The sequence below is a fragment of the Siphateles boraxobius genome, unplaced genomic scaffold, assembly GCF_051911475.1.
Source record: "Siphateles boraxobius isolate OS27281-9 unplaced genomic scaffold, OSU_SipBor_1 50, whole genome shotgun sequence".
In the NCBI taxonomy this organism is placed as follows: Eukaryota; Metazoa; Chordata; class Actinopteri; order Cypriniformes; family Leuciscidae; genus Siphateles; species Siphateles boraxobius.
Genome location: NW_027509142.1, coordinates 1655057 through 1679552, shown reverse-complemented (window position 1 = coordinate 1679552; position 24496 = coordinate 1655057). Strand labels below are relative to the sequence as shown.

The window sequence follows — 24496 nt, the reverse complement described above, 5'->3', positions numbered from 1 at the left end:
CATGCAGTCGGATTCATCTGCCAAAACCATACTGCTCTCATTTGTGCTGCCCAGAAATAAAGCAAAAAATCTGGGAGTTGTAATCCACCTTTTTTAAATGCCATATGTAATGTCTTAAGTTTAACCCTCTGAGTTTTGTTATTCCAAATAAATTAGTTGGATAGAAACCGGAAGAGTTTGAAATATAAAAATTTAGGAAGAACGTTCATTTTTGTGCAATTTATTCTGCCAATTAATGATAATGTCAGTGAGTTCCATCTTTCCAGGTCTCTCGTTACCTTTTTAAGTATATATATATATATATTTTTTTTTTTTTTTTTTTTTTTTTTTTTTCTCGCATTCTTTCTTGTGGTACCCAGTGGGAAAAGACACATTTTTTCAAGATGTTCCCAACTCTAACTTTGAACCAATTCTGTGTGTCTTGTGTTTTTTTGTGAAAAATTTGTCTTTTCCCACAAATTTTTTATGCATGCAAATTGTATAATATCCAAGGTAAACATTTCTAGTAATTGTACAGTTAATTCTCAGACTGTATTTTCAGAAATTTTTGGAATATGTATCCTCTCCCCAAAATTTTCACTAATAAAACACAACAAAAAAAGGTTATAATTACAACAACAATTACAATTTTAATAATATTTTAAGTGTAATATTTCTTTGTTAAAAGTATACATTTTGTCATAAGTATTTCAAAGGTAAGGATTCATTAGTTTGAATATTGGAACTAACACTATAATAACATCTTAGTTGATAATTCAATATACCTACTTTATTTTTGACAAAACATCCCATAATATATATTTAACATATGAGCAGAAATTGGCGAACCAAAGCTTATTTGATGTGGCAGTAGTCTTTTTTTTTTACAGTAAAAACTTTATAATCTATCCAAAACTAATCAACGAAATCTTGTCTAAACATTCACATTTAGTCTGTATAAGCAACAAACTTCAAATAACATTTATATCCTAATATATCATAAACACGATATGTTACAAAGACATTTTATTTCAACATATGTCAGTCTATTTTTACTCATCTCAGTAGGCTATAGCAATATAGTTTGGTTAAAGATAAACTAGCAGATGTGTTCTTGTAAAAATAACATACTAATGTAGGTGCGAGTGTAAATGAACGGCACAGCACTGTACAGCTATAGTAAACAACAGTGCGCGTCTGTACCGTTCATTCATCCATTCACACACAGACTTAAATTCACAACAAATTAAATTCATATTTAAACAGTCTTTTTGCGGTTTACAGACACTATTCCATATTGCGATTAGAACAAAGCACTTAAGAATAAATAACTTACTATTCACATCAGCTTGATCCGTTGCTCCTCGAAATGAAACTACCAGCACTTCTTAGGTAAATTGTAAGACGTAAAGTACATGATTCTTATTAAACTTGATGTGTTTTATCCAGCTGATGTGGGCGTTGGCATGTTTGCATGGCTTGCCTCAGATCCTTTGCGTTTGAATAGCGCTCGCTCTCCGTGGATGAGGTCATAGTAGCACTTAATGAGCTATAATGAGCTGAAAAGAAAACGACTGACATCTGTCTCTTTTCATACAGATTACATAAACTGAGAATATTTGTTTTTTATATAAATTACTTAATTTAAAAGAAGAGAATTTAAGCTTCATGCCTGTGTGCCTGTGTGCCTGTATGCCTGCGTGACTGAGTATTCGCTGAGTTACAGTTCATTTTCGGACGCGTTTCAGAATGGACTTTACTGACAGAGAGAATGCAGAACTCGCATCATGTTTATTTTTCTTTATTTGGCAAAGAGCACACCACTTTGTTTTTATTGTGAATATCCACAAAAAAATAGTCACTTAACAGGATCTGATGATGTACAACACTTATATGTAAGATCAAAATCAAGAGTATTTTGAGTCTTTTTTGCACTGATAAGAAAAAAAGCGAGCTCGTCGCGCCGGCGCGATAGCCAACCCCAGAGGGCTAAATCAGGCCATTCTACTCGGTCGAAAGTTTTATCCGCGTCCGAAGAAAGAGCAATCACCGGAGAGTCTATTTGTTTCGCCGAATAAATAATATTCATAAACCTCCGTATGTTATCAAAGGAGGATCTATTTTTAATAAATCCAGTTTGATCCATGTGAATTAAACTAGGCAAAATCTGCTCTAAACGTAGCGCAATCATTTTAGTGTGAATTTTGTAATCAGAATTAAGCAGGGAGATTGGTCGGTATGAGGTACATAGAAACGGGTCTATGCCAGGTTTCAGCAAAACTGTAATTAAAGCCTGATTTTAAAATTATTTTTTATGAATTGCCTCCATATACATCGAAAGCATCGGATCGGCTAATTTCGGGAATTTTTTTTTATAAAGATCCATCGAGAAACCGTCCAAACCAAGTGTTTTACCTCCAGCCAATGCGACAACTGCAAAATTAATCTCTGGTTTCGAAATTTCTTTCTCGTGTTCTTCTCGGTCATTGTCACATAAGACTGGGATATCCAATTTGCTTACAAATTTTTGGATTTCCTCTTCATCTACTCCTTGAGACTTGTACAGTAATTTATAAAAATCTAAGAAATCTTGGTTAATTAGTTTAGGGTGCTTAATACATTTTTTGCCTGGCAAACATATTGTAGTAATAGTTTTACTAATTTCTTCTTTTCTTATCTGCCACGTTAACACTTTTACAGTCCACTTTCACACAGGGCTTTCACACAGGACGCGGAATGCGCTGCGCTGGCCGCTGGGTTGAGCTTTGCCCTTCAGATACAACGTGATTTGCGCTGCACTGGCCTGTGCTATGCCATATGATATATATATATATATATATATATATATATATATATATATATATATATATATATATATGTATATATATATATAATAAATAATATACACATATAACATCGAAATCAACACACGAATCATGAGCTCAGTTCTTTTTTAGAATAAAACATTAATTCAAACATTAAAGCTGACAACAAAGGAACAAATTATATATAGATTAAAACACACCTGACATGCCAACTTGAATGGAGATATGTCTCCATGACACAGCTTTTCTGACGATGTCAAACTTGTATCGTAAAGCTCAGGAAATTCCGACACACATACAGTACTAGCCTTTTTCTGTCTATGGTACTAGCCATTCATCCATTTTGATTTCCGTGTTTGTTTGGATGTCCCGTTTCTATTGGCCACACTGATAGTCATCACAGAGCGCAGCGGCAAAAGTTGAACTATTTTGAACTTTGACCGCGGCGTGCGCGCGAGCAAGTCAATGATTCAATGGTGCGTACCGCTGCGCTTGCGCTTTGGTCGACGCAGCAATAAAACGTCTTTGCGCGGCGCAAGCCATTGAAAGGAATGAGTTTCATAGCGCAGCGCAGGCAGCGCATTCCGCTTCCTTTGTGAAAGGCCCATTATCCCACAGTTCATAATATTTCTGTCGTGATCTAAGTAGCGCACTTTCGGCTTCTTTGGATGTCAAAATATTGTATTCCAATTTTTTTTTATTGCAATTGTTGAAACATCTGGGCATCTTTAGACTTAAAATGTTCTCTTTCCATTGTTAAAATTTATTTTTCAAGTAATTGTTCCTTTTTTATATATTGTTTTTTTTTTTTTACTGGAAGAATAATTGATAATTTGGCCCCGTAAAATATGCTTTCATAGCCACCCAAATTATGCCAGAAGAAGCTGAATTCTGTTTGTAATCATAAAGTTGTCTATATTATTATTTATGAAGCTCACCGCTTCAGAACCCTTCAGTAAATGGTTGCTAAATCGCCAAAGCGTACAATTCGGCAATTCTGAAGAATATTGCACTCATATAGGTAAAGGGGCATGATTTGACAATATTCTTGGTAGATAGTCACATAATTCAATCAAATAGTCCTTCACTTTTGGAATGAATTTTTTTTTTTTTTCAAAAACACTCTTTCTTTTATTCTTCATAATTCTTTATTTTTTTTGTTTTGTTTTATTATCTCCATATATCTATTAAATTAAAACTTGATAGTTCGTATTTTAAAGCTATGGCAGCTTGACTTAATGCTGACACTTTGGTAGACAACCTGTCTGATACTGGTTCCTTGACTACATTAAAATCCCCACCAATCATTAGTTATGCCATAGGACATGCTAATTTGAAAAATAGATTATGAATAAAATCAGCACCCTCTATTTTAGGATGATATACATTTACCAATGTTATTCTCTGCATATCAATTATTCCTCTTAAAATAATATATCTACCGGATTTGTCTTTATCAACAGATTCCATTTGAAAGGGTATATTTTTGACAATAAGTATAGCCACCTATCTGTATTATGATGTAAAGGAAGAAAAGAAAACCTGTCCAAACCTTTGCTTTTTAAGATTTTGATGTTCAGAATCGGTCAAATGCTTTTCTTGTAGCAAAGCAATTCCAATATTATGTTTTCTAAGGTATAGCATGACTTTTCTTTGATTTAACCCATTGACATTCCAAGTAACATACTTGTATTTCAGTGTATTTGACATTACCTGTAGATTATTTGTTAGTAGCTTTTACTTTTAGAATGATCGAAACAAAGTACAAACAAATAAACTAGAAGCAAAGCTTCCAAGGGTCACGAAAAAGGAAAACAAAACAAGCACAATGGCTCACAATAAACTCACAGGATACACAGGTAGGTAGGTAGGTACTCAAGACTCAACAAAAAACAATGACAAAAGGCAAACTTAAATAGGGCCCACAGTGATTTCTAAGTACAACTGAGAGTTCTTGCCAATGGTTTTCCCCTGGCAACTGGGAGGAGGATTGCAGGCAAAAGACCTCCTGTGCCCCCTAGTGACTGGGAGCCATAACGCAGGTCATGGCAGGAGTGTGACCCCTAGAGGTTGGAGGACGTATTGCCTGATAAAGTCTTACTGGAGCCCTCTTTTGATGAATGGCTCCTGAAGTTCCTTTTAGTGCTGTTCGACTGTTGTCTGTGGAAGTCCCTGATGAGATTTGGGTCCAGTATGTCTCTAGCTGGTGCCCACAATCGCTCTTCTGGACCATAGCCTTTCCAGTCAACAAAATATTTGACCCCTCCCCGTACTTTGCACATGTTCAATAATATCTGCACGGAGTAAACCAGTTGCCCCTCCACCATGCGAGGAACTAGAGGTAGCCTACCTACAGGAGACAAAGGAGAGTAGATGACAGGTTTGAGACATGGAATGTGGGTGGTATGCACATGGATCTGGGCAATAGGAGTCGGTAAGAGACCAGGTATATTTTCTTGAAAGAGAATCTTGAAAGATCCAATGTATCAAGGACCTAGTTTCCTTGACTCGAGGCGCAATAGAAAATTCTTAGTTGAAAGCCACACTCTCTGTCCAGGACGGAATGACGGACCTATCCACCAGCGTCGATTGGCCTATTTCTGTTGTTCCCGGGACGACTTTAACAGGGCTGCCTGAGCTCTCCGCCAGATCCCCTGGCACCTCAAATTGAAGCCTCAAATAAATCTATTCAGGTAGGTGGTATGCCATACGGAACCGTTGCCACTGAAACTGCATATTAACGCACCAGTGGGGCTCGACAGCCTTAGTCAAACGGGTTGGCGCGTATGGTTGGGTTGCGGAGAGATTGTGAGATTGTGGTTAGGTCTCAGCAGCACTGTTGGTTTATTTGTAGAGGTTGTATAGTATTTACAGTCATTACGTTCCTCTGTATATTGCGTGAATGACGGGTGGTTGGGCAGATATTGTGTTTTGCGGTAGGTGGTTTGCCATACGGAACCGTTGCCACTGAAACTGCATATTAACGCACCAGTGGGCCTCGACAGCCTTATTGAAAGGGGTTGGCGCGTATGGTTGGGTTGCGGAGAGATTGTGAGATTGTGGTTAGGTCTCAGCAGCACTGTTGGTTTATTTGTAGAGGTTGTATAGTATTTACAGTCATTACGTTCCTGTGTATATTGCGTGAATGACGGGTGGTTGGGCAGATATTGTGTTTTGCGGTAGGTGGTTTGCCATACAGAACCGTTGCCACTGAAACTGCATATTAACGCACCAGTGGGGCTCGACAGCCTTAGTCAAACGGGTTGGCGCGTATGGTTGGGTTGCGGAGAGATTGTGAGATTGTGGTTAGGTCTCAGCAGCAAGAGGGAAGTAGAGGTCAGTAAGCTGGGCTGATTTGAGTGGGGGACGGAGGGGGGTGACTCTGGGACGCCAGAGTAACTGTCGACCCCTCTTGAGGTGTCGTGGGCTAGTCGACGAAACACTGAGGACGGAAGGTGCCCACTTGAAGACCCTAGAGATGTTCCCTACTCCGCTCAATCCAGAGGGTTGTTATGGGGGGACCGCACTGTGGTTGCAGCCGTTGTGTGTGCTGACACGCAAATACACTATTAACACCAGACAGAAGGAGATTCACGTCACCAGATGGAAAGAAGCGTAAATGGATGGAGAAGCATTGGTTACTGTAAAGCTACGTCTTAGTTGGTGCTTATCTTGGCGTAAGCCGAGTACAAATCAGCATGAAGTTTTAACATCTACTCTCGTGTAATGGAAATCAATCCTATAAAAGTTGGCGAAACCCAGGAAGCGTTGGACTTGTTTCAATGAATCAGGGTGGGGCCACTCCCGGACAACACAAACCTTGCTGGGATCCATCTGTACGCTGCTGCATGAAAGGATGAAACCCAAGAAAGAGACTCTAGTGACATGGAACTCACTTTTCTCTAGTTTGATAAAGAGGTTGTTCAAGAGCAGATGAGACAGAACCTGCCGGACATGTTGAGCGTGGTCTTCGTAACTCTGGGAAAATATTAAGATATCATTGAGATATACAAACACACATTGGTTCAACATCTCTCTCAGGACATCATTGATAAGGGCTTGGAAGACGGACGGGGCATTTGCTAGCCCGAAGGGCATCACCTGATACTCGTATTGCCCAGTAGGGGTGTTGAAAGATGTCTTCCATTCAACCTCCTGCTGAATTCTCACCAGATAGTACGGGTTCCAGAGGTCCAACTTAGTGAAGATGGTAGGGCCCTGGAGGAGTTCGAAGGCTGTGGCAATAAGTGGCAGTGGATATCGTTTTTTTACTGTGATGTTGTTTAAGCCACGATAGTCAAGGCATGGGCGAAGACTTCTATCCGTCTTACCCTCAAAAAAGAAGCCAGCCCCTGCCGGTGACGTGGAAGGCCTAATAAATCCATTCTCTAGTGCAGGGGTCACCAACTCTGCTCCTGGAGAGCTACTGTCCTGCAGATGTTAGTTCCAAACCCAATCAAACACACCTGGACCAGCTAATCAAGCTGTTCAGGGTTACTTGATAATTACATGCATGTGTCTTGGAACAGGGTTGGAACTGAAGTCTGCAGGACAGTAGCTCTCCAGGAAGAGGGTTGGTGATCCCTGCTCTAGAGCCTTCTGAATCCACTCATCCATTGCCATCCATTGCTAACTGGGAACTCGGGTGTGTCTACAATAAGAAAAGACAGTGATTCTTGATGAGTCTATTTCAACTGAAATGGAAATGGTGCATTGTGTTACCTGGCTGGACCCCAGAGGTCTGTTACCTAAGGATATTATCGTGAGCTTTTCCTGGAGAGTTATGAGTGGTAACTTCCAGCTCTTAGCCAGAGTACTGTCCATGAAATTGCCAGCAGCCCCCGAGTCGACAAATGTAGAACCCTTGTGCCAACCATTGTCTCAGGAGAAATGCATCACTGTCGAAAATCCAGCTTAGGATCGGGGGTCAATTATTTCTCTTGTTTCAGCCTCTTGTCTCTGGACGAGAAATCTCTTTTCCCACAAGTTCAGGACAATGAGTTTGAAAATTCCCCAGTTCTCCACAGTACAGACAGTGCCGCTTCCGCATACATTTGTCCTGTTCAGATTGTGATAAACGATTCTACCCAAGCTACATGGGTTGCTCTGTGCAAAGAGTTTGGAAAGCAGGTTGAACTGGACTGACATTGCTCTGGGCTGTGACTATTTCTTGTTGTTTTTCAGACCTCCTATCCCTAATTCGGTTATCCACTCGGATGGCGACATCAATAAGAGAATCTAAGTTAGGCGCAGGATCTTGGAAGGCCAATTCCTCTTTTAACTCAGATGCAAGAGCCTGATGAAATGCTGCCTGAAGAGCCTGTGCGTTCCAGCCACTCTCCGCTGCTGGGGTACGGAACACAACAGCCACTTCTGTTACACTGTCCATTCCTTGAGTGAGTTGAAGTAATCGTTGGCCATTTCCGACTCCTCTTTCAGGATAAAGCAATACCCTCCTCATCTCTGCTAGGAAATGCTCAGATTTAGAAGTGAATGGTGAACAATGTTCCAAGAGAGCCGTAGCCCATTCCAAAGCTCTTCCAGTCAGTAAGGTGATAATATAAGCCAATCGACTGCTGTCTGTAGGAAAACTACTGGGTTAAAGTTGGACGGCTGGAGAGCATTGAGTGATAAAGCCTTGACAGCCCCTGGTATTTCCATCGTAACTCTGGAGGTGGAAGGTGGTGGAAGCCTGGGCTCAAGAAGAGGAACTGCCGGAATTGGTTGAGGTTGGGGAAAGATGGGAGGTACTGGAGGTGGTGTGGGTAACTCAGGAACCTCCTGGTACAGAAGATTTTAAGGCAAAGCTAGAAAGTTCAAACGCTGAAGAATCTCTGTGAGCATCTGTTCATGATGTTGAATTGCGGTAGCTTGATTGGTGAGATGGGATAATATTCTCTCCACATTTGATGAAGGACCTTAACTCTCCTCTTGGTCCATTTCTTGGTTCAGTCTTTCTGTAATGATATAAAAGCAAGGACTATAGACGAAGACCTGGAATGTTGTCTTTAGTCGAATTAGAACCCTGGTCCCCTGGACACAGAGCTGGTGTTCTTCCTGAGTGAGCTAACTCAAGGTTGAGAATTTTGAGACACAAGTGCACAGGACACTAACAAAAATCTCAATGGAGATGAGCAGCATAAACTCCAAGTACCTTTTACTTTTAGAATGATCAAAAAACAAAGTACAAACAAATAAACTAGAACTAAAGCTTCCAATGGTCACAAAAAAGGAAAACAAAACAAGCACAATGGCTCACAATAAACTTACGGGATACACGGGTAGGTAGGCTCAAGACTGGACAAAAAAACAATGACAAAAGGCAAACTCAAATAGGGCCCTACACAGGTGAGTATCATCAACAATGATTGCTAAGTACAACTGAGAGTTCTAGCCACTGGTTTGCCCCTGGCAACTGGGAGGAGGATTGCAGGCAAAAGACCTCCTGCCTCCCCTAGTGACAGGGAGCCATACCGCTGGTCATGGCAGGAATGTGACCCCTAGTGATTGGAGGACGTATTGCCTGATAAAGTCTTACAGAAGAGCATTACAATATTAATAAACTGCAGAAGTGGAGGAAATGAGTGAAAATTCTATTGAGAATTGCCCCGCCTCATAAACATTATTATTTTTTATTTATTTTTTGCTTGACAAAATGGCACTCAAACCAATCAATCTTAACTAAAAAGTGTTAGTTAGAATCACTGTTGGATTTTACAGTGTTCTTGTGACTATAATATAGTATTCTTCTTTGACTATAAACATATTATAGCCTACATAAAAGTTTACAGGAAATGTGTTTTGAATTGCAAAAAAATAAATAATTATGAAGTTTTATAATTATAATCTTTACCTTTTCAATAATTTACCCTCACTTTGAATATCAGATAGGCTATTGCTTAATTTAATATGAATTTATTTCTATAGCACTTTTCACAATTTTGCAAAGCAGCTTTACATGCATAGAGAAAGTAGTTACAAAATTATTTAATTATGACAAATAAAGAAAACAATATATAGTCAGTTTGAAATGGTGAAAGAAATTCACTGCCATTAATGGTACTTTAATGGCCCGTTGCACTTTGAATGGACTTCAGCCCTTTGGGCTGTCAAAATATTATGAATTATTAAACAAATTATTAAAATGATCCTGACCAGTCCTCAAATATTACACAAAAAGTTAAAATTTCAAACAAATTCACAAATGTTTACTGCATGAAAAGTAACAACGTAAAATGTATTAAAATAATTTTAATTTATGTGTCACATTTAAAAGTACAATATGCAGGATTTTTCGCCACCAGGGGTCGCTAACCTCTTACAATAACAAAGGCGTATATTGATGACGTACAGTATATTCCACATTAAGCTGAATTATGGATCTTGTCGTCAAGCTGATGGATCTTTTATAGATGAGTGAATACATTGATGTTTTTAACATGACTGTGGTATGAAGCAGGGCGCAATTGCTAGACGTATACCAGCTCCACACACAAAGCGAGTCCCGCGGATATAAATGAACAATGACATTTCATTCTACCGAACTACACGCAAGTGCTGAATTAATACTCACACAGGTCAGTTTATTAGACAAATTAAACTTGAGGTAACGTAGCGCTGTTTCACTTGCTCTAACAATTACACTATCACACTAAACTGCATTTGAGTGTGTTGAATGTTGCTAGTTAGGTTGTTTGTAGGCTGTATGAGACTAACTAAGCTAGATCAACATTAGAATAACATACGGATCATATTTTAACATTTCATCATGTTGAACTAAATAACATTGATTAGTTTTATGTGCATTTGCTCACCTGTCTAATAAAGTACATGCAACCAGGGGCGCGGCCAGAAATGTTGGGCCCTATGAAAGAATATGAGGTTGGGCCCCTACCCCACCCATTCCATTAATAAAATCGATCTCTGGGGGCCCCAAAAGTGTGTGGGCCCTTAGAATCGTCCTGACTTTTCCCCCCCCTTAGCGGCACCCCTGCTTGCAACACTCGAAGTTAGTCGCGGATGTGGAGCTCTCGGCATCTCGAAAGATGCTGATCTTCGTTTTAGTCCTTTTTTTGTCTCAAAGTCTGCTTGCCATGGTCCATAATGTTTGAACAAAACAACAACAGTGTGAGCGTCCTGCTAGGCTCAACGGGCATAACCCAGTTGTCCACGTCTGTCGCCATGGTTAATATGGCAGTGCGAGGTCAAACCTGGCGGAAACCGTGGGTAACGCGGATATGACGTAATTGACTGGTGACTCCTCACCCCTGCTCACACGTCCCGTTTCCTTGGTTAAAATCACGATTTTCTCACAATTTACAAATAGTTGGAAATATTTGGGATATTGTAAGTAATCAACAAAAATTACATTGGCCTAGTGGTTTTTGGATATTTTACTGCAAAATTCTTACATATTGTACCTTTAAATTTGCAGCACAATGCAAGACTTTGATGCATTTTACATCAGGAGCAGTTGTGCAGGACATTGAGAGTTGAGGCCCGCAGAGACAATCGGTAGAGAAATATTTTTGATGGTTTTATTTCATCCGCAGTCGCACGCACTGAAACACAAGCGGTTCTGCATGCTCACATTCGTCCACCTACGAACAGAACTGTCTGTGTTTTAGTGCGTGTTCAAGAATAAAACAAATTTTATGCCGGTTTATGCAATTGCTTTCTGCGTTAATGAAAGATCATGTCAGGTAAAAGGGGAAAACATTCTGCAGATGAAATTTAATGCGGTGTCTGCTGGCTTTATTTCTTCAACAGCTTCAAATTTAAAGGTGCATTATGTGATATTTAGGAGGATCTGTTGACAGAAATGCAATATCATATACATAACTATGTTTTCAGTGGTGTATAAAGACCTTAAAGTAGTACTTGTAACGGTTTAGAAAGAACACAAAGTAACCGCAGATTTGCGTGATATATTTCTGCGTGGTGGCACAACTGTTAAAACCATGGTAAAACGAGTGAGCTTGTGTCGCAGTGACCCGTGTTTGATTCCAGCCTGTAGTAGTTCCTACATATATCTGTTCTCATTGTCTCACTGATGTCAGTGATGTCATTGTCTTCATATGTCAGTTGCTGTTATACTGGGGGTGTCTGTAAAAACAAATTCTCAAGCTGTGCCATTATTTATAAAGATTACTTTATTGTATTTGAAGCACACAATAATGATACCATTATCACACTTCAAGTGTACTTGGAATGCCATTGCAATGTGTTTTAAAAGTTTGTTATCAGTATAATATTCATGTATTTTCAACACTCTCGTTTACAGCCAAATCTTGTTTAAAATTATTGTCTCTGACCACTGGGCCATCTCCTACATTCAGTATTGATCATCAATCAACTCTCTAGAAAGGATATTGTCTATGGCCACAGAAAAATGACTCTTTCTTAGCATGTAGCTGTGATCATAATCATTAAATTGACCTTGGTTCATAAGCAGACCAGAATCAACTTGCACAGATGTGCATAAATGTTTTATTTAACTAAATCTAAAAACACATAACTAATATAAACAAACACATTCGATCACACATACATAGATTGAATGGAAAGTGAAAGTGAATGAAAAAAAAACAGAACAGAACAGCAGAATGAAGCTATGAAAGGAGTCATTTAACCTCCTGGAAGAACCATCAGTCTACAAAGGGGTCCACAACTTTATCTAAACAGCGATTTAGGATATCGTACGATACTTGCATTTGCCTTAGCTGTTGAAAAGCGTCCGGATATACAGTCTCAGGACAATGTCTTGATAGTTCGGTCCGATGGTGCTGAGGTTGCAATCGATTTCTCCTGCTTTGGTTAAAGAAGCGATAGTGAAATTGCGGAGTTAGTTTGACTCTGTTATGGTCGAGGAAGGTACACATGGCTCGGTGTGGGGAGCCGGATTAGGTCTCATGCGAACAGCAATCAGGAGCAGAAGCCAGCAAGTGCCTGGAGGGTACGTTGTGCTAGCTTTTAAGTTCCACAGAGGTCACACCTTTGAGTTTTGGCTTGATCATTGAGAAAGGTGCAATTATCAAGCGGGAAAGTTCCTTTGTTTGAAAAGCTTACTCATTTGTATGATTGGAGTAAGCTGGCAGTTTGTGTCCATTTATACTCTGAAAAATATAACAAACACACACTACATCTATTAGAATGTGATGCCCACCGAAATAGGAGACACCCCCTAGATTGGGCTACATTAACTAGTAGTAGTATCATCAGGCATGCATAACACTAAACAATATAAAAAGACAATTTACAAACAGTAATAATACACAAAATGTATTGGGGAAATGCATGTTTATTCATTAGACAGATTTTTCAATGAATTAGTGGAGATAATTCCATTTCTTTGGGACTGCATGTCTGTTTGTTCTAGCCTATACTTTTCTTCTGTCTTTTTTAAGTGTATAAGAAAAGCAAAAGGGTGGTAATTCTCAGTGGGGCAACCAGACATCACAGAGTCTGCCTGGGTGAGGAGTTGTGAAGATTAATTAAACACACCATTGTTCCAGTTAGTCTAGTCATTACAACAAACATGTTGCTCACATATGATTGTAGCCCAGTTCGTGCTAAATACAGTGTAATGAGACTTTAGCCATTAATATGTTTATAAGCAACTAAAAAAAGCACAAATGTCAGGGCATGTCAAAACTTTTCCAGGGCCCCGAAACCCCCTCAGACCCCAGAGTGTTAAATTATGCATGCACCAATTTTTCAGCCGCCGGAAATGGCATTTTCTGTATTTGTCCAAAAGAGAAAAAAAGGCAGAACATATTAACTGAAAATATACATGCCGTCCCAACCCCTCAGTGTTCAACACTCAGGTTCCACTGTAGTGCAGCATTTTTTGTAACTTTGTGAACGGCTCTGCTTCCGAAGATGCACAACTTCTGAATCTGGCTGAGCAGATAAGTCTGTACCGGTCCGGCACCCAGTTTGCTCGACTCAATGTTCTTCTTTGTGTCTGCTCAGTTGCTCACGGCCCAAGGGAATGCTCCACTCATGTAACGCTCACGCTCACCGAAAAAGCAAAGTCTGCTTTAATTATTTTAAATACATGTTTTTATTATCTTAAAAAGTCATTTTTTTTATCATTTTTAGTTTTCAGTCAAGTGCATCCAGAATTTTCGGTTTCTGGCCAGAATTTCCGTTTTGGTGACTTTAAATCCCAGATTTAATGTTTTCTAATATTTTTTTACCCCTCTGTATCTAAAATAATAGCCTCACTGGACAGATTAGTCAGACACTTACATCTCAAGACTTAATTTCGCCTGCTGGAATTTCAATTGTATTGAGCTGTAAAGTTGAGGATTTTTCTTTTTCTCTCTACAGGCTTTGTAAGTGCAGTATTGGAGAGGACGTTTGTACTGCTCTGGCATCATCTCTGAGATCAAACCCTTCAAACCTGAGAGAACTGAATTTGAGCCATAATAAACCAGGACACTCAGCAGTGGAACTGCTCTCTTATCTACTGAATGATCCACACTGTAAACTGGAGAAACTGCAGTGAGTTTGATTTATAATTATCATGCTATTATTGGGCAGATGTTATCATTGAGAACCAATGGGGATGGATATTTATTTAAATAATAATAATCCTTATAAATTATCTCTAGACATAATTTCCTATATTTTTCAATGGATATACAAGACTATTGATAGAATTGTAGAAACACAACATCATTAAACATTACATAAACACATTCTGCCAATGGAAAAGTATATTTATATTATAGTGCAGAAAGAGCCGAATAAGAATTATTATTTCTGTATATTCTCTACAGGTTGTCTAACTGCTGTATTGGAGAAGAAGGTTGTGCTGCTCTGGCTACAGCTCTGAGATCAAATCCCTCACACCTGAGAGAACTGAATCTGAACTATAATAAACCAGGAGTTTCAGGGTTAAAGTTGCTCGCTGGACTACTGAAGGATCCACACTGTAAACTGGAGAAACTACAGTGAGTTTCACTATTTTACCATATTGTAAAATGGTTAATATGATGTAGAATTAATAGTACCGTATTATAATACAGACATATGGGAGGAATTCCAGTGTGTTTACTTTTTTTGTCAGGAATTTACACCAGAATACACACCTGAACAGAATAACAAACCAAATTAGTCACTAGAACTGCTGGATCCCAAATGGCACACTCCGCCTTTGTGGACCTCCTTCGAGTTCACACCTGGTGATATCAGGAAGTGCACACCTTAGGGGCGCTGGCCTCGAGGGTACGCGAGAAAGTGCAGGCTTCGGCGAAGTCCTCATCGAGGGCACAAAGGCGGCGCTCGCGAGCACACTTCTGAGCGCTGAAATGCCGAATGGGACACCCTACGGACTGGTACACTTTGCGAGCACTCGCAATTTAAGGCACCGAGACCACGAGTCTACATGAAGTGTGCCATTTGGGATCCAGCCAACAATGGAAAAGGGAAACTGAATAGAAACAAACTGAAAGTCCATGAAAATAAAATTAAGACAAAAATAACTGAATATATGTTACAATGTGACACCGTTTTTTTTTTCAAAGTTTGAAATGTCCTTGATATTTGAACTTACCAGCTCTCACCAGCTTCCCTAAATATAAATTTTTTTTCCATTCACTATAACAAATTTTATATAATTTTATGATCATTAATCAGTTAAAGCACATCAACTAAACACAGAAACTCACCAGAGTTCGTAGAAGTAATGTTTCCTCAATCTACATCAATTGGAATTCCTTTTGAAACCCATGAACATACTTAAACAATTTTATATGAAAAGTTCAAAGATCAGAGTTGCTTACAAGTGAAGAAGAAATGGTTCGTGTTTGTGCCTTTCCGAATTGTGACAACAGAATGCGAAAATATAAGAGCTTATATTTTCATCGCCTTCCTTTCCATGACCTCGAGATTCTGCAGTTTGTGGCTAGTTGTATTTCAACTTGATGTGCAAACTCCCGTAGAAGTACTACGCACTAAAGATTACCGCATTTGCAGTGAACACTTTGACAAGGATGACTACACACACTCAACACAGCGGGGCCGTTTGAAGAAAAATGCCATTCCATGTACGAAGACTCGTCGCACATGATCAACGCTCCTCCCACCTGGACATTGTTTACCTTTTCCGGCTACAGCACGGGACTGCAGCGCGAGACTACAGCTTGCCGTCTAAAAGACTATTTAGGTGAGTTGAAACAATGGCTAAGTTGCTAAACGCATATTGTTCACATGTACGAAAATCCTCCCCTCATTTATCTGATTGGGCGTTCGCAATGATTCCTGGATAGGTAACTCGTGTGGAGGGTGCGAAAAGTGCAGGCTTCGGCGAAGTCCTCATCGAGGGCACAAAGGCGGCGCTCGCGAGCACACTTCTGAGCGCTGAAATGCCGACTGTTCATGTTGGACAGACATTTTAATTGCATTTTGTGTCTGTTAAGAGGCTCAAAAACGCTCTTTATGTCGATGCCCCCATAACTGCCGTTTTAGCTGGGTGGGAGCTCTGGGCATTCGCGGTCGCAGCTCCGCGTAGCAAGCACCAATCCGGTTCGTTTTTTTTTCTATAGTCAGTACTCACAAAGGTCTAACGATCAAGATTAACTTAAAAATTGCCCGGAGTTCTCCTTTAAGGGCGTTACGATCCAGCTTGTGCTGCAGCGAACTGGGTGTCTCCTCACATTTGTGAGATTTTACAGATTGTAACAAGTGTTGGACTAATGGAAACATAACCATATTTCAGGCTGTTCCTTACATTATTAGTGGATGTTCACAGTATTGTCATTTTTGAGTCAATTATGTGTTTAACTTATAATCAGTTTCTCTAAAAATAATTGTAATACACATAACTTTTTTTGCTGAATGCATGTGCTGAACTGAAAGGTGTGACTTTCTCTTTCTCTCTATAGGCTGTGTGACTGCTTTATTACTGAGGAGTGTTTTAAAGCTCTAGTTTCAGGTTTGAGATCAAACCCCTCACATCTGAGAGAACTCAATCTAAATGGAAACGAAATAGGAGACACAGGGGCAAAGCTGCTTTCTGATCTATTGCAGGATAATTACTGTAAACTGGAGAAACTACAGTGAGTGTCAATGTAGTTATTGAAAGGCAGCACCACAGTGAAATTATCTTGTTGTTCTTGTTTTTCTTTTCTGCAATTCAGTATGAACTATTTAATGTACAGACTCCTTTCAAACATTTTTTATAATACAGTTTCCCTCATATGTGTACTATCTATTTATGGTTGTTTGGTTATTTAACCATCAAAACACATTTTGTCAATCAAAAAACATTGTGTTTGTCATGAGGTAAGAGAGCCAGACAACAGGTGCGGAGAAATAGTATGATTTAATGAGAGAGCTTGCCAGGAGATCGATAAACACAAATATTCTCAATAAGAACTTAGGGCTTCTTGAAGAAGGGTAACATTCAAATAAAGTCTCTGCTTGAAGAAACAACTAACACAGCAAACAGCCTAGAAGACGATAGTTAGAAGAGATCTCCGTCAAGTGAGTAGAGGCACAGGCTGAAGGCGCTCGAGGGAGACTTGAGGCAAGCGGCGATTCTCCGGCTCAGATCAAAAGGCTCTCTATAACAATCAGCTCTCCGACACGACAGGACTGAGACAGGACAGAAGACAAAATGTTAGATGGCACATAGCATACACACAGTAATGCAATACTCAGGCAAAGACAGGAAGGAAGAGAGGGGAGAAATAGAGACGCTAATCAAGAGAAAAGGATTCAGGTGAAAGGAGGCAAGAGCCCCAACTAGTGAACGAGTAACAGCTGATGGGGATAACGAGGGGGTGTGTGAGATATTGAAAAAATAGCGTAATGTGAGAGAAATGACCAGGATCATGACAGTGCCCCCCCCTCAACGAGCGCCCCCTGGCGCTCCCGAGGGAGAGAGCTGACGGGACCGAAAGAAATCGTCAATGAGGGACTGATCTAGGATGTCACGAGAGGGGACCCAACTCCTCTCCTCAGAACCATAACCCTCCCAGTCCACAAGGAACTGTTGACCCCCACCCCGGCGGCGAACGTTTAATAGTTTACGGACTGTGTAAACACGGGTACCCTCGACACGAACAGGAGGAGAAGGGTAGCGCAGAGGGGAACGAATAACCGGTTTAATACATGAAACGTGAAAGACAGGATGGATGCGACGAAGATGGTTGGGGAGCTTTAGTTGGACCGTGACAGGACTGATGATCTTAGACACACGAAAAGGTCCAATAAAACGAGGTGCGAGCTAGCGAGAGACAGATTGGAGAGGTAGATTAGAAGTTGATAACCAGACCCTCTGCCCGCAAATGTATCTAGGGCTCTTGACACGACGACGGTTAGCAGCCCTACGAGTGCGTCTACGGGAACGGCAAAGAGCGGTTCGAACTCTCAACCAGGTGCGCTTACAGCGTTGAACGAATTTCTGAACAGAGGGGAAATTCGAAACAGGACCCTGAGACGGAGAGAGGGAAGGCTGATAACCGAGGCTGGCCTGAAATGGCGAGAGACCGGTAGCGGAGGAGGGGAGCAAATTATGAGCGTACTCAGCCCAGGGAAGCTGTTCAGCCCAAGAAGACGGGTTACGAAAGGCAAGAGAGCGTAAAATTCGACCATCAGTCTGATTGGCCCGTTCGGCTTGACCGTTTGTCTGAGTGCGAAAGCCGGACGAGAGACCGGCGGATGCACCGATCGACCGGCAAAACTGTTTCCAAAACTGTGACGAAAACTGAGGACCCCTATCTGACACAATGTCAGAGGGGAGTCCATGGAGCTTGAAAACATGTTCGATAACGATCTGGGCGGTCTCCTTGGCAGAGGGGAGCTTTGGAAGTGGGACAAAATGAGCAGCCTTGGAAAAGCGTTCTATAATGGTTAAAATGACGGTGTTGCCTAACGATGTAGGGAGCCCAGTAATAAAATTAAGTGCTACATGAGACCAGGAGCGTGAAGGAATAGGTAAAGGTCTCAAGAGTCCGGCAGGTGGATTGTTGCTAGTCTTAGTCTGAGCGCACTCAGAACAAGAGGCAACAAACCAACGAGTATCACGTTCGCAAGAGGGCCACCAAAAACGCTGGCGAAGGGACGCTAGAGTTCCCTTTACACCGGGATGGGCAGCGAGTCTAGACGAGAGAGCCCACTGAAGAACGGCACGACGCACAGAGGCTGGTACAAAAAGTAAGTTACTAGGACACGACTGCGGGGAAGTCGTTCGTGAGAGAGCGCGTCTAACAAGTCTTTCAATTCCCCTGACAACCGCCCCAATAACGCGCTTCTCAGGAACAATAGGGGTGACGGAATCCTCAGCCTCCGAGGGAGCAAATAGACTTGACAATGCGTCTGGCTTTACGTTCTTTGTTCCAGGGCGAAAAGAAATCGTAAAGTCGAAACGGGTAAAAAATAAAGCCCAACGCGCCTGACGGGCATTAAGTCTCTTAGCCGATCGATTAAATTCGAGGTTCTTGTGGTCGGTCCACACGACAAACGGAACAGACGCACCCTCTAGCCATTGATGCCACTCTTCAAGGGCAAGACGAATGGCAAGTAGCTCGCGGTTTCCCACATCATAGTTGCGCTCGTAGAGAGACAACTTGTGTGAAAAAAACGCGCAGGGATGGACCATATTATAGACGGGTGTGCGTTGGGAGAGAATGGCTCCGACACCCGATTCGGATGCGTCCACCTCAACGATAAATTGCCTGGTAACGTCGGGGAATAACAGGATTGGAGCTGAGGTGAATAAGGATTTCAGACGATCAAACGCGTTCTGGGCGGACTCGGACCAAAAAAAGCGGGACTTGGAAGACGTCAATGAAGTCAAGGGAGCGACAATCTGACTGAAGTTACAAATAAAACGCAGATAAAAATTGGCGAAACCGAGAAAACGCTGAAGAGCGTTTCGAGAATCTGGAACTGGCCAATCAGTGACTGCTTTTACCTTGTCAGGGTCCATACTAACCCCCTCTGGCGAGATTACCGAGCCCAGAAAGGAAACTTGCACTTCTCAGCCTTAACAAACAGTTTATTCTCGAGAAGACGTTGAAGGACCCGTCGAACGTGCTGAACGTGCACCTGGAGAGATGGAGAAAAAATAAGAATATCATCGAGATAAACGAAAACGAAAACGTTCAGCATGTCCCGAAGGACATCATTGACCAAAGCCTGAAAAACTGCGGGGGCGTTGACCAACCCGAACGGAAGAACGCGATATTCAAAGTGCCCCAGGGGAGTATTGAACGCAGTTTTCCATTCATCCCCTTGCTTAATACGGATTAGGTGATAAGCGTTGTGGAGATCGAGCTTAGAAAAGAACTTGGCTCCCTGTAAAATCTCAAAGGCCGATGACATAAGCGGTAAAGGATAACGATTCTTTATGGTTATGTCATTCAAACCACGATAATCAAAGGCCGCCCGCGATCGACTAAAAACCATACTAAGATTGTGATATTCCTTCGGTACGCCAGACAAATCCCCTGGCTCTTCCTGCAACACAGAGACAGAGGAAACAGGAGGAAGGGCAGAAGTTAGACACTCAACATGACACAAAAAATTCCACGACACAACAGATCCCTCCACCCAATTAATCTAAGGATTGTGTTTAGTAAGTCAAGGATGACCTAAGACTAAAGCGTAATAATGGGAAACAAAAAATCAAAAAGGTAATGGTCTCATGGTGGTTACCAGAAACCGTGAAAGTCAAAGGAGAAGTCTCTCGTCTGACCCTCGGTAGGGAACTTCCATCAAGGGCAAAAAGGGGAGTGGCTTCTTCTAACTCCTTCAGGGGAATACCCTGTTCACGTGCCCAGCCCTCATCAACGAAGTTTCCCTCCGCGCCCGAGACGATGAGCGCCCTGCAGAGAACAGAGGAACCGGGCCAGCGAAGGTGAACCTCAAAGGTGGTACAGGAGATAGGTGGAGAGTCCAGAGAAATCGCGCTCACCAGTAGCCCTCCCCTCACTGGCGAGCTCTGGCTTTTAATGGGCATGATGATACAAAATGGGCGGCGGAGGCACAGTAGAGACAGAGACGATTTACAATTCTTCGTTCCCGTTCCCATGGAGTGATACGGATACCACCCAGCTGCATGGGTTCAGAGCCAGACGGAACAGAGGGAGAAAAGGGCAAGGCAGCTGGTGCAGAGGAGAGAAGGGCCGATTCCATTCCACGAGCCCTACGGCGGAGGTCGAATCGCTTGTAGAACATTATGTTAGGCTGGAACAAAGGTTACAAGGTTTTTAACATAGTCCTTCGAGCTAAGATGGCTATTGTATTTTTGCCCACTATAGAGCAGCTCCTTCTGACATATCTCACTGAACTTCTGTGCAAAAAGTGTTCATCTGTTTTTTGAAGCACAATATACCATGAGTGTGATCCAAGGTCCTTTGACACCCCATATTGTGCATCTGTTAAGGCTCAGCCAAGTATAAATATTCTAAGCGAAGAAATTAGCAATAGACAAAGCTTTTTTAACAAACCATGCTTTATTTGAAATGAGAAAATTTGGGGGGGGTTGTCATATATTTTTGTCATTATTTTTTTGAGAACGCAAGACACACACAAACACATGCCTATCTTCATAATTCTAGTTTTGACTTCTAAAGTTTTTTGAATTCGACCCAAATCCAAAATCTTACTTGCACTGCACTGCAATATACAGTGAAAGTAATATTGCATTGTATATAATGTGTGATGTGTAAACAGTAAAAAACAACAACAACAAAAAAACAACAACAACATAGGAACATTGTTTGTAAATTTAAGATGGGATAATTCATTTATTATTCCAATATCCAAATATGTATTCCAATATCCAAATATGATACTAAATCTCACAAAAAAAAAGCTTTTATTTGAGATGTCCTGTCTTTGTATTTGAACATTGCACATATTAAACAGGACACGCATTAGCTGAATAAACTTGTAACAATACAAACATATTTATACAAAATAGTTGACAATGAATAGACAGGAGTCCAATAATAGCAAAACGAATAACTTATTCTAAAAAGAATATCAAGTATAAGTTAGACGAATCCGACTTATAATGAGGGCTGTGTTAACAGTAAAACGTCCGTAATTTAACGCATTTTAAAAACAGATGGATAATATAAATATAATCCACAGATGGATAATATAAAATGCTTTCTGACATTTTAACAGAAAAAAACACAACCAAGAACAAAATTTAAACTTAGCCCGTCAATTTTCATTTTACAATTAGCCTATCTTCTCTCTCTGCGTGCGCGGTCTGTGTTTGTGAGAGAGAGAGCTTGCACAGCACTGATACAACGGTACTTTTTGATCCATAAGTAACTAACACGTTAGTTTTCATACAAAATAAATATGTAACATAATTAGATACTTTAGTTATTATTAACACAATAATGTAACACATGCAGGCTACGTTTCTCAACACTGAGAAGTAATAAATAAACTCCTGTTTCTCCAGACTCGCACTTATCAGTAATCCACAAATCACAGAACTTTCATAATCACTACGCCAAAGCGATTTCAATTTGATTCAGATTTATTGTTCAGTATTACTTAAAGGGATAGTTCACTCTAAAATTCTGTCAGTAATTACTCACCCTCATGTTGTTCCAACCCCGTAAGACATTTGTTCATCTTCGGAACACGAATTAAGATATTGTTGATTAAATCTGAGAGCTGGATCACTCCTCCATAGGCTTCTTAAGGGATTGAACCTTGCCAGCCCTGAAAAATTATTAAAGACATTGTTCAAATAGTCCAGGGCCCGGTTCCCCAAAATGTTCTTATTGCTAAGTAGTTCTTAACCTATTCCTTAACCTCTCTCTTAACGTGATGGCACGATTCCCGACACGTTCGTACACTAAGTATATCTTCTGTAAGTCACACTTTCGTAGGTTGGTCTGGACCATTCGTAAGCTCTCTCTTAGCGTTGTTTGACTTCAAGACGCTAGTCGCCGCCACTGTGCAGCAGTCTTTAGAAATCAGCGCAGTGCAGTACAAGTCAAACTATGATATGTTGACAATGTTGACAATGTTGTGGCTCAAAAATGATTTTATGTTATGGACATTTGAGGACTAATAATAAAATATGTTCGCAATGGATACAGGCCTATTTATGAAGTTGACTTTATTTGGTATCAGAACTAATATGGTGGTAATTAGCCTAGGCTATTTCGTAATGTCATTAAAGCTTTTAAATTGGCAATCACTTTTGATAATTAAAATCTGGCAAACAATTTGGCTCTAAATAGCTAAGATCTATGGCAGCGATCCAACGTGTCCTTGTATTGAATCAAAGGCGGCGCTGCCCGCAGAGCCGAAAAAAAATAAGATTTTTTTATTCGCCAAAACTTAAGCCTTTTTCACATTTTGCCTGACGTCCAGCCAGGACCTTGGTGTGCCTGATCCGGAGGCAGCCATCTTCCTTGCTATGTCGCTCCATAGCTCTTTTTTGTTGCTGTTGCACAAGTTATTCCGAAACCTGGAAAACAGTGTCACCTTGTGCAAGCTAACCTCGTCCAGCAAAATTTCAAGTTCCTCTGACGAGAAGCTTGGTGCCCTTTTTTACGTTGCTTCCCCACCATATTCAGTATCTAACTCTCTCTCTCTGTTCATTGTAGATAGGTTGCTTTTTATTGAAAACATTAACCAATGGCAATCAATACCACATTAAACAGAAGTAACTGCAGCTGCTTGCCAATCAATTATGATTGTAAAGTACCTTACAATTACAGTTTTTTTCCAACTGCTTACATTTTCACTTCACACACAAAATGCAAAATGCCTCACATCTCCTTCAAAAATGTAACACTGCATTCAAAATGCCATAAACACATGTCAGAATGAAGCATTTGCATCAACTGGCAAACACTAAAGTTATTCTCATTCTGGCCACAGTATGCAATAGGCTATTGCTCTCCTCTCTTATCTCCCTCTCCTTCTCTTGTTCTTCTTCTCTCAGTCTCTTTATCTTTACCTGTAAATGTCCCCTTCCCGAAGCTGAGCTTTGATTGATACAGTCTTTGCAAACTGATTATTTATGTCGTCGTTTAAAACTTCGATCGTAAAACAGCTGTTTAGTTTTGCCACGTACATCTTATCTCCTGAAGCGTCGCGTTGGGATTCGCGCACGACTCGCGCTTCTGTGAACATAAATCCTGCTTTGATCGGTCACCTCAAACATTTTGACATATCACAATTTGATAATTTAATTAATAGTCTATATTTTACTGATAAATTAAACTATGTTAAAATAAATGTTACTAGGATAATTTAGATAAAATAGAACGTGTTGTCTTTCTCAATGCCGTAATGCACCTTCGCGTGAAGTGCAAAATCGATTCCTGAGCAATCGATGCCAACTAATTCAGCACCTTCACTTGGGACAGCGCCTTTGTAACGTCGAACGTAAGAGGCAGCGTGCTAAGAAGCTTCCTAAGGGACACTTCGGGGAACACACTTAGGAACCTAAACAACTTTGGTAAGATATATCTTTCGAGTCTTCTTAGCTCGCTAAGAGTGAGCGTTATTGGGGAACCGGGCCCAAGGACTACAGTGGCTCAATCTTAAGTTTATCAAACGACGAGAATACTTTTTGTGCGCAAAAACAAACAAAAATAACTTTATTTCAACTATTCATTTCCTTCTCTGTGGGCCTCAAGTCAGTTCACTAGTGTAATAGCGTAAGCTTCTTTTGTTATACGTCACACGCA

The 24496-nt window shown here is 40.7% G+C and overlaps 1 protein-coding gene across 1 annotated transcript in view; it reads left to right on the top strand.

Annotated features, from left to right (window-relative positions):
- Window positions 1-24496, top strand: part of LOC143712661 (uncharacterized) — a 33121-nt gene that overhangs the window by 4648 nt on the left and 3977 nt on the right. The window contains exons 5-7 of the mRNA XM_077204598.1: window positions 14139-14312; window positions 14591-14764; window positions 16697-16870. Coding sequence (XP_077060713.1) covers window positions 14139-14312; window positions 14591-14764; window positions 16697-16870 — 522 coding nt within the window. The remainder of the gene's footprint in view (window positions 1-14138; window positions 14313-14590; window positions 14765-16696; window positions 16871-24496) is intronic.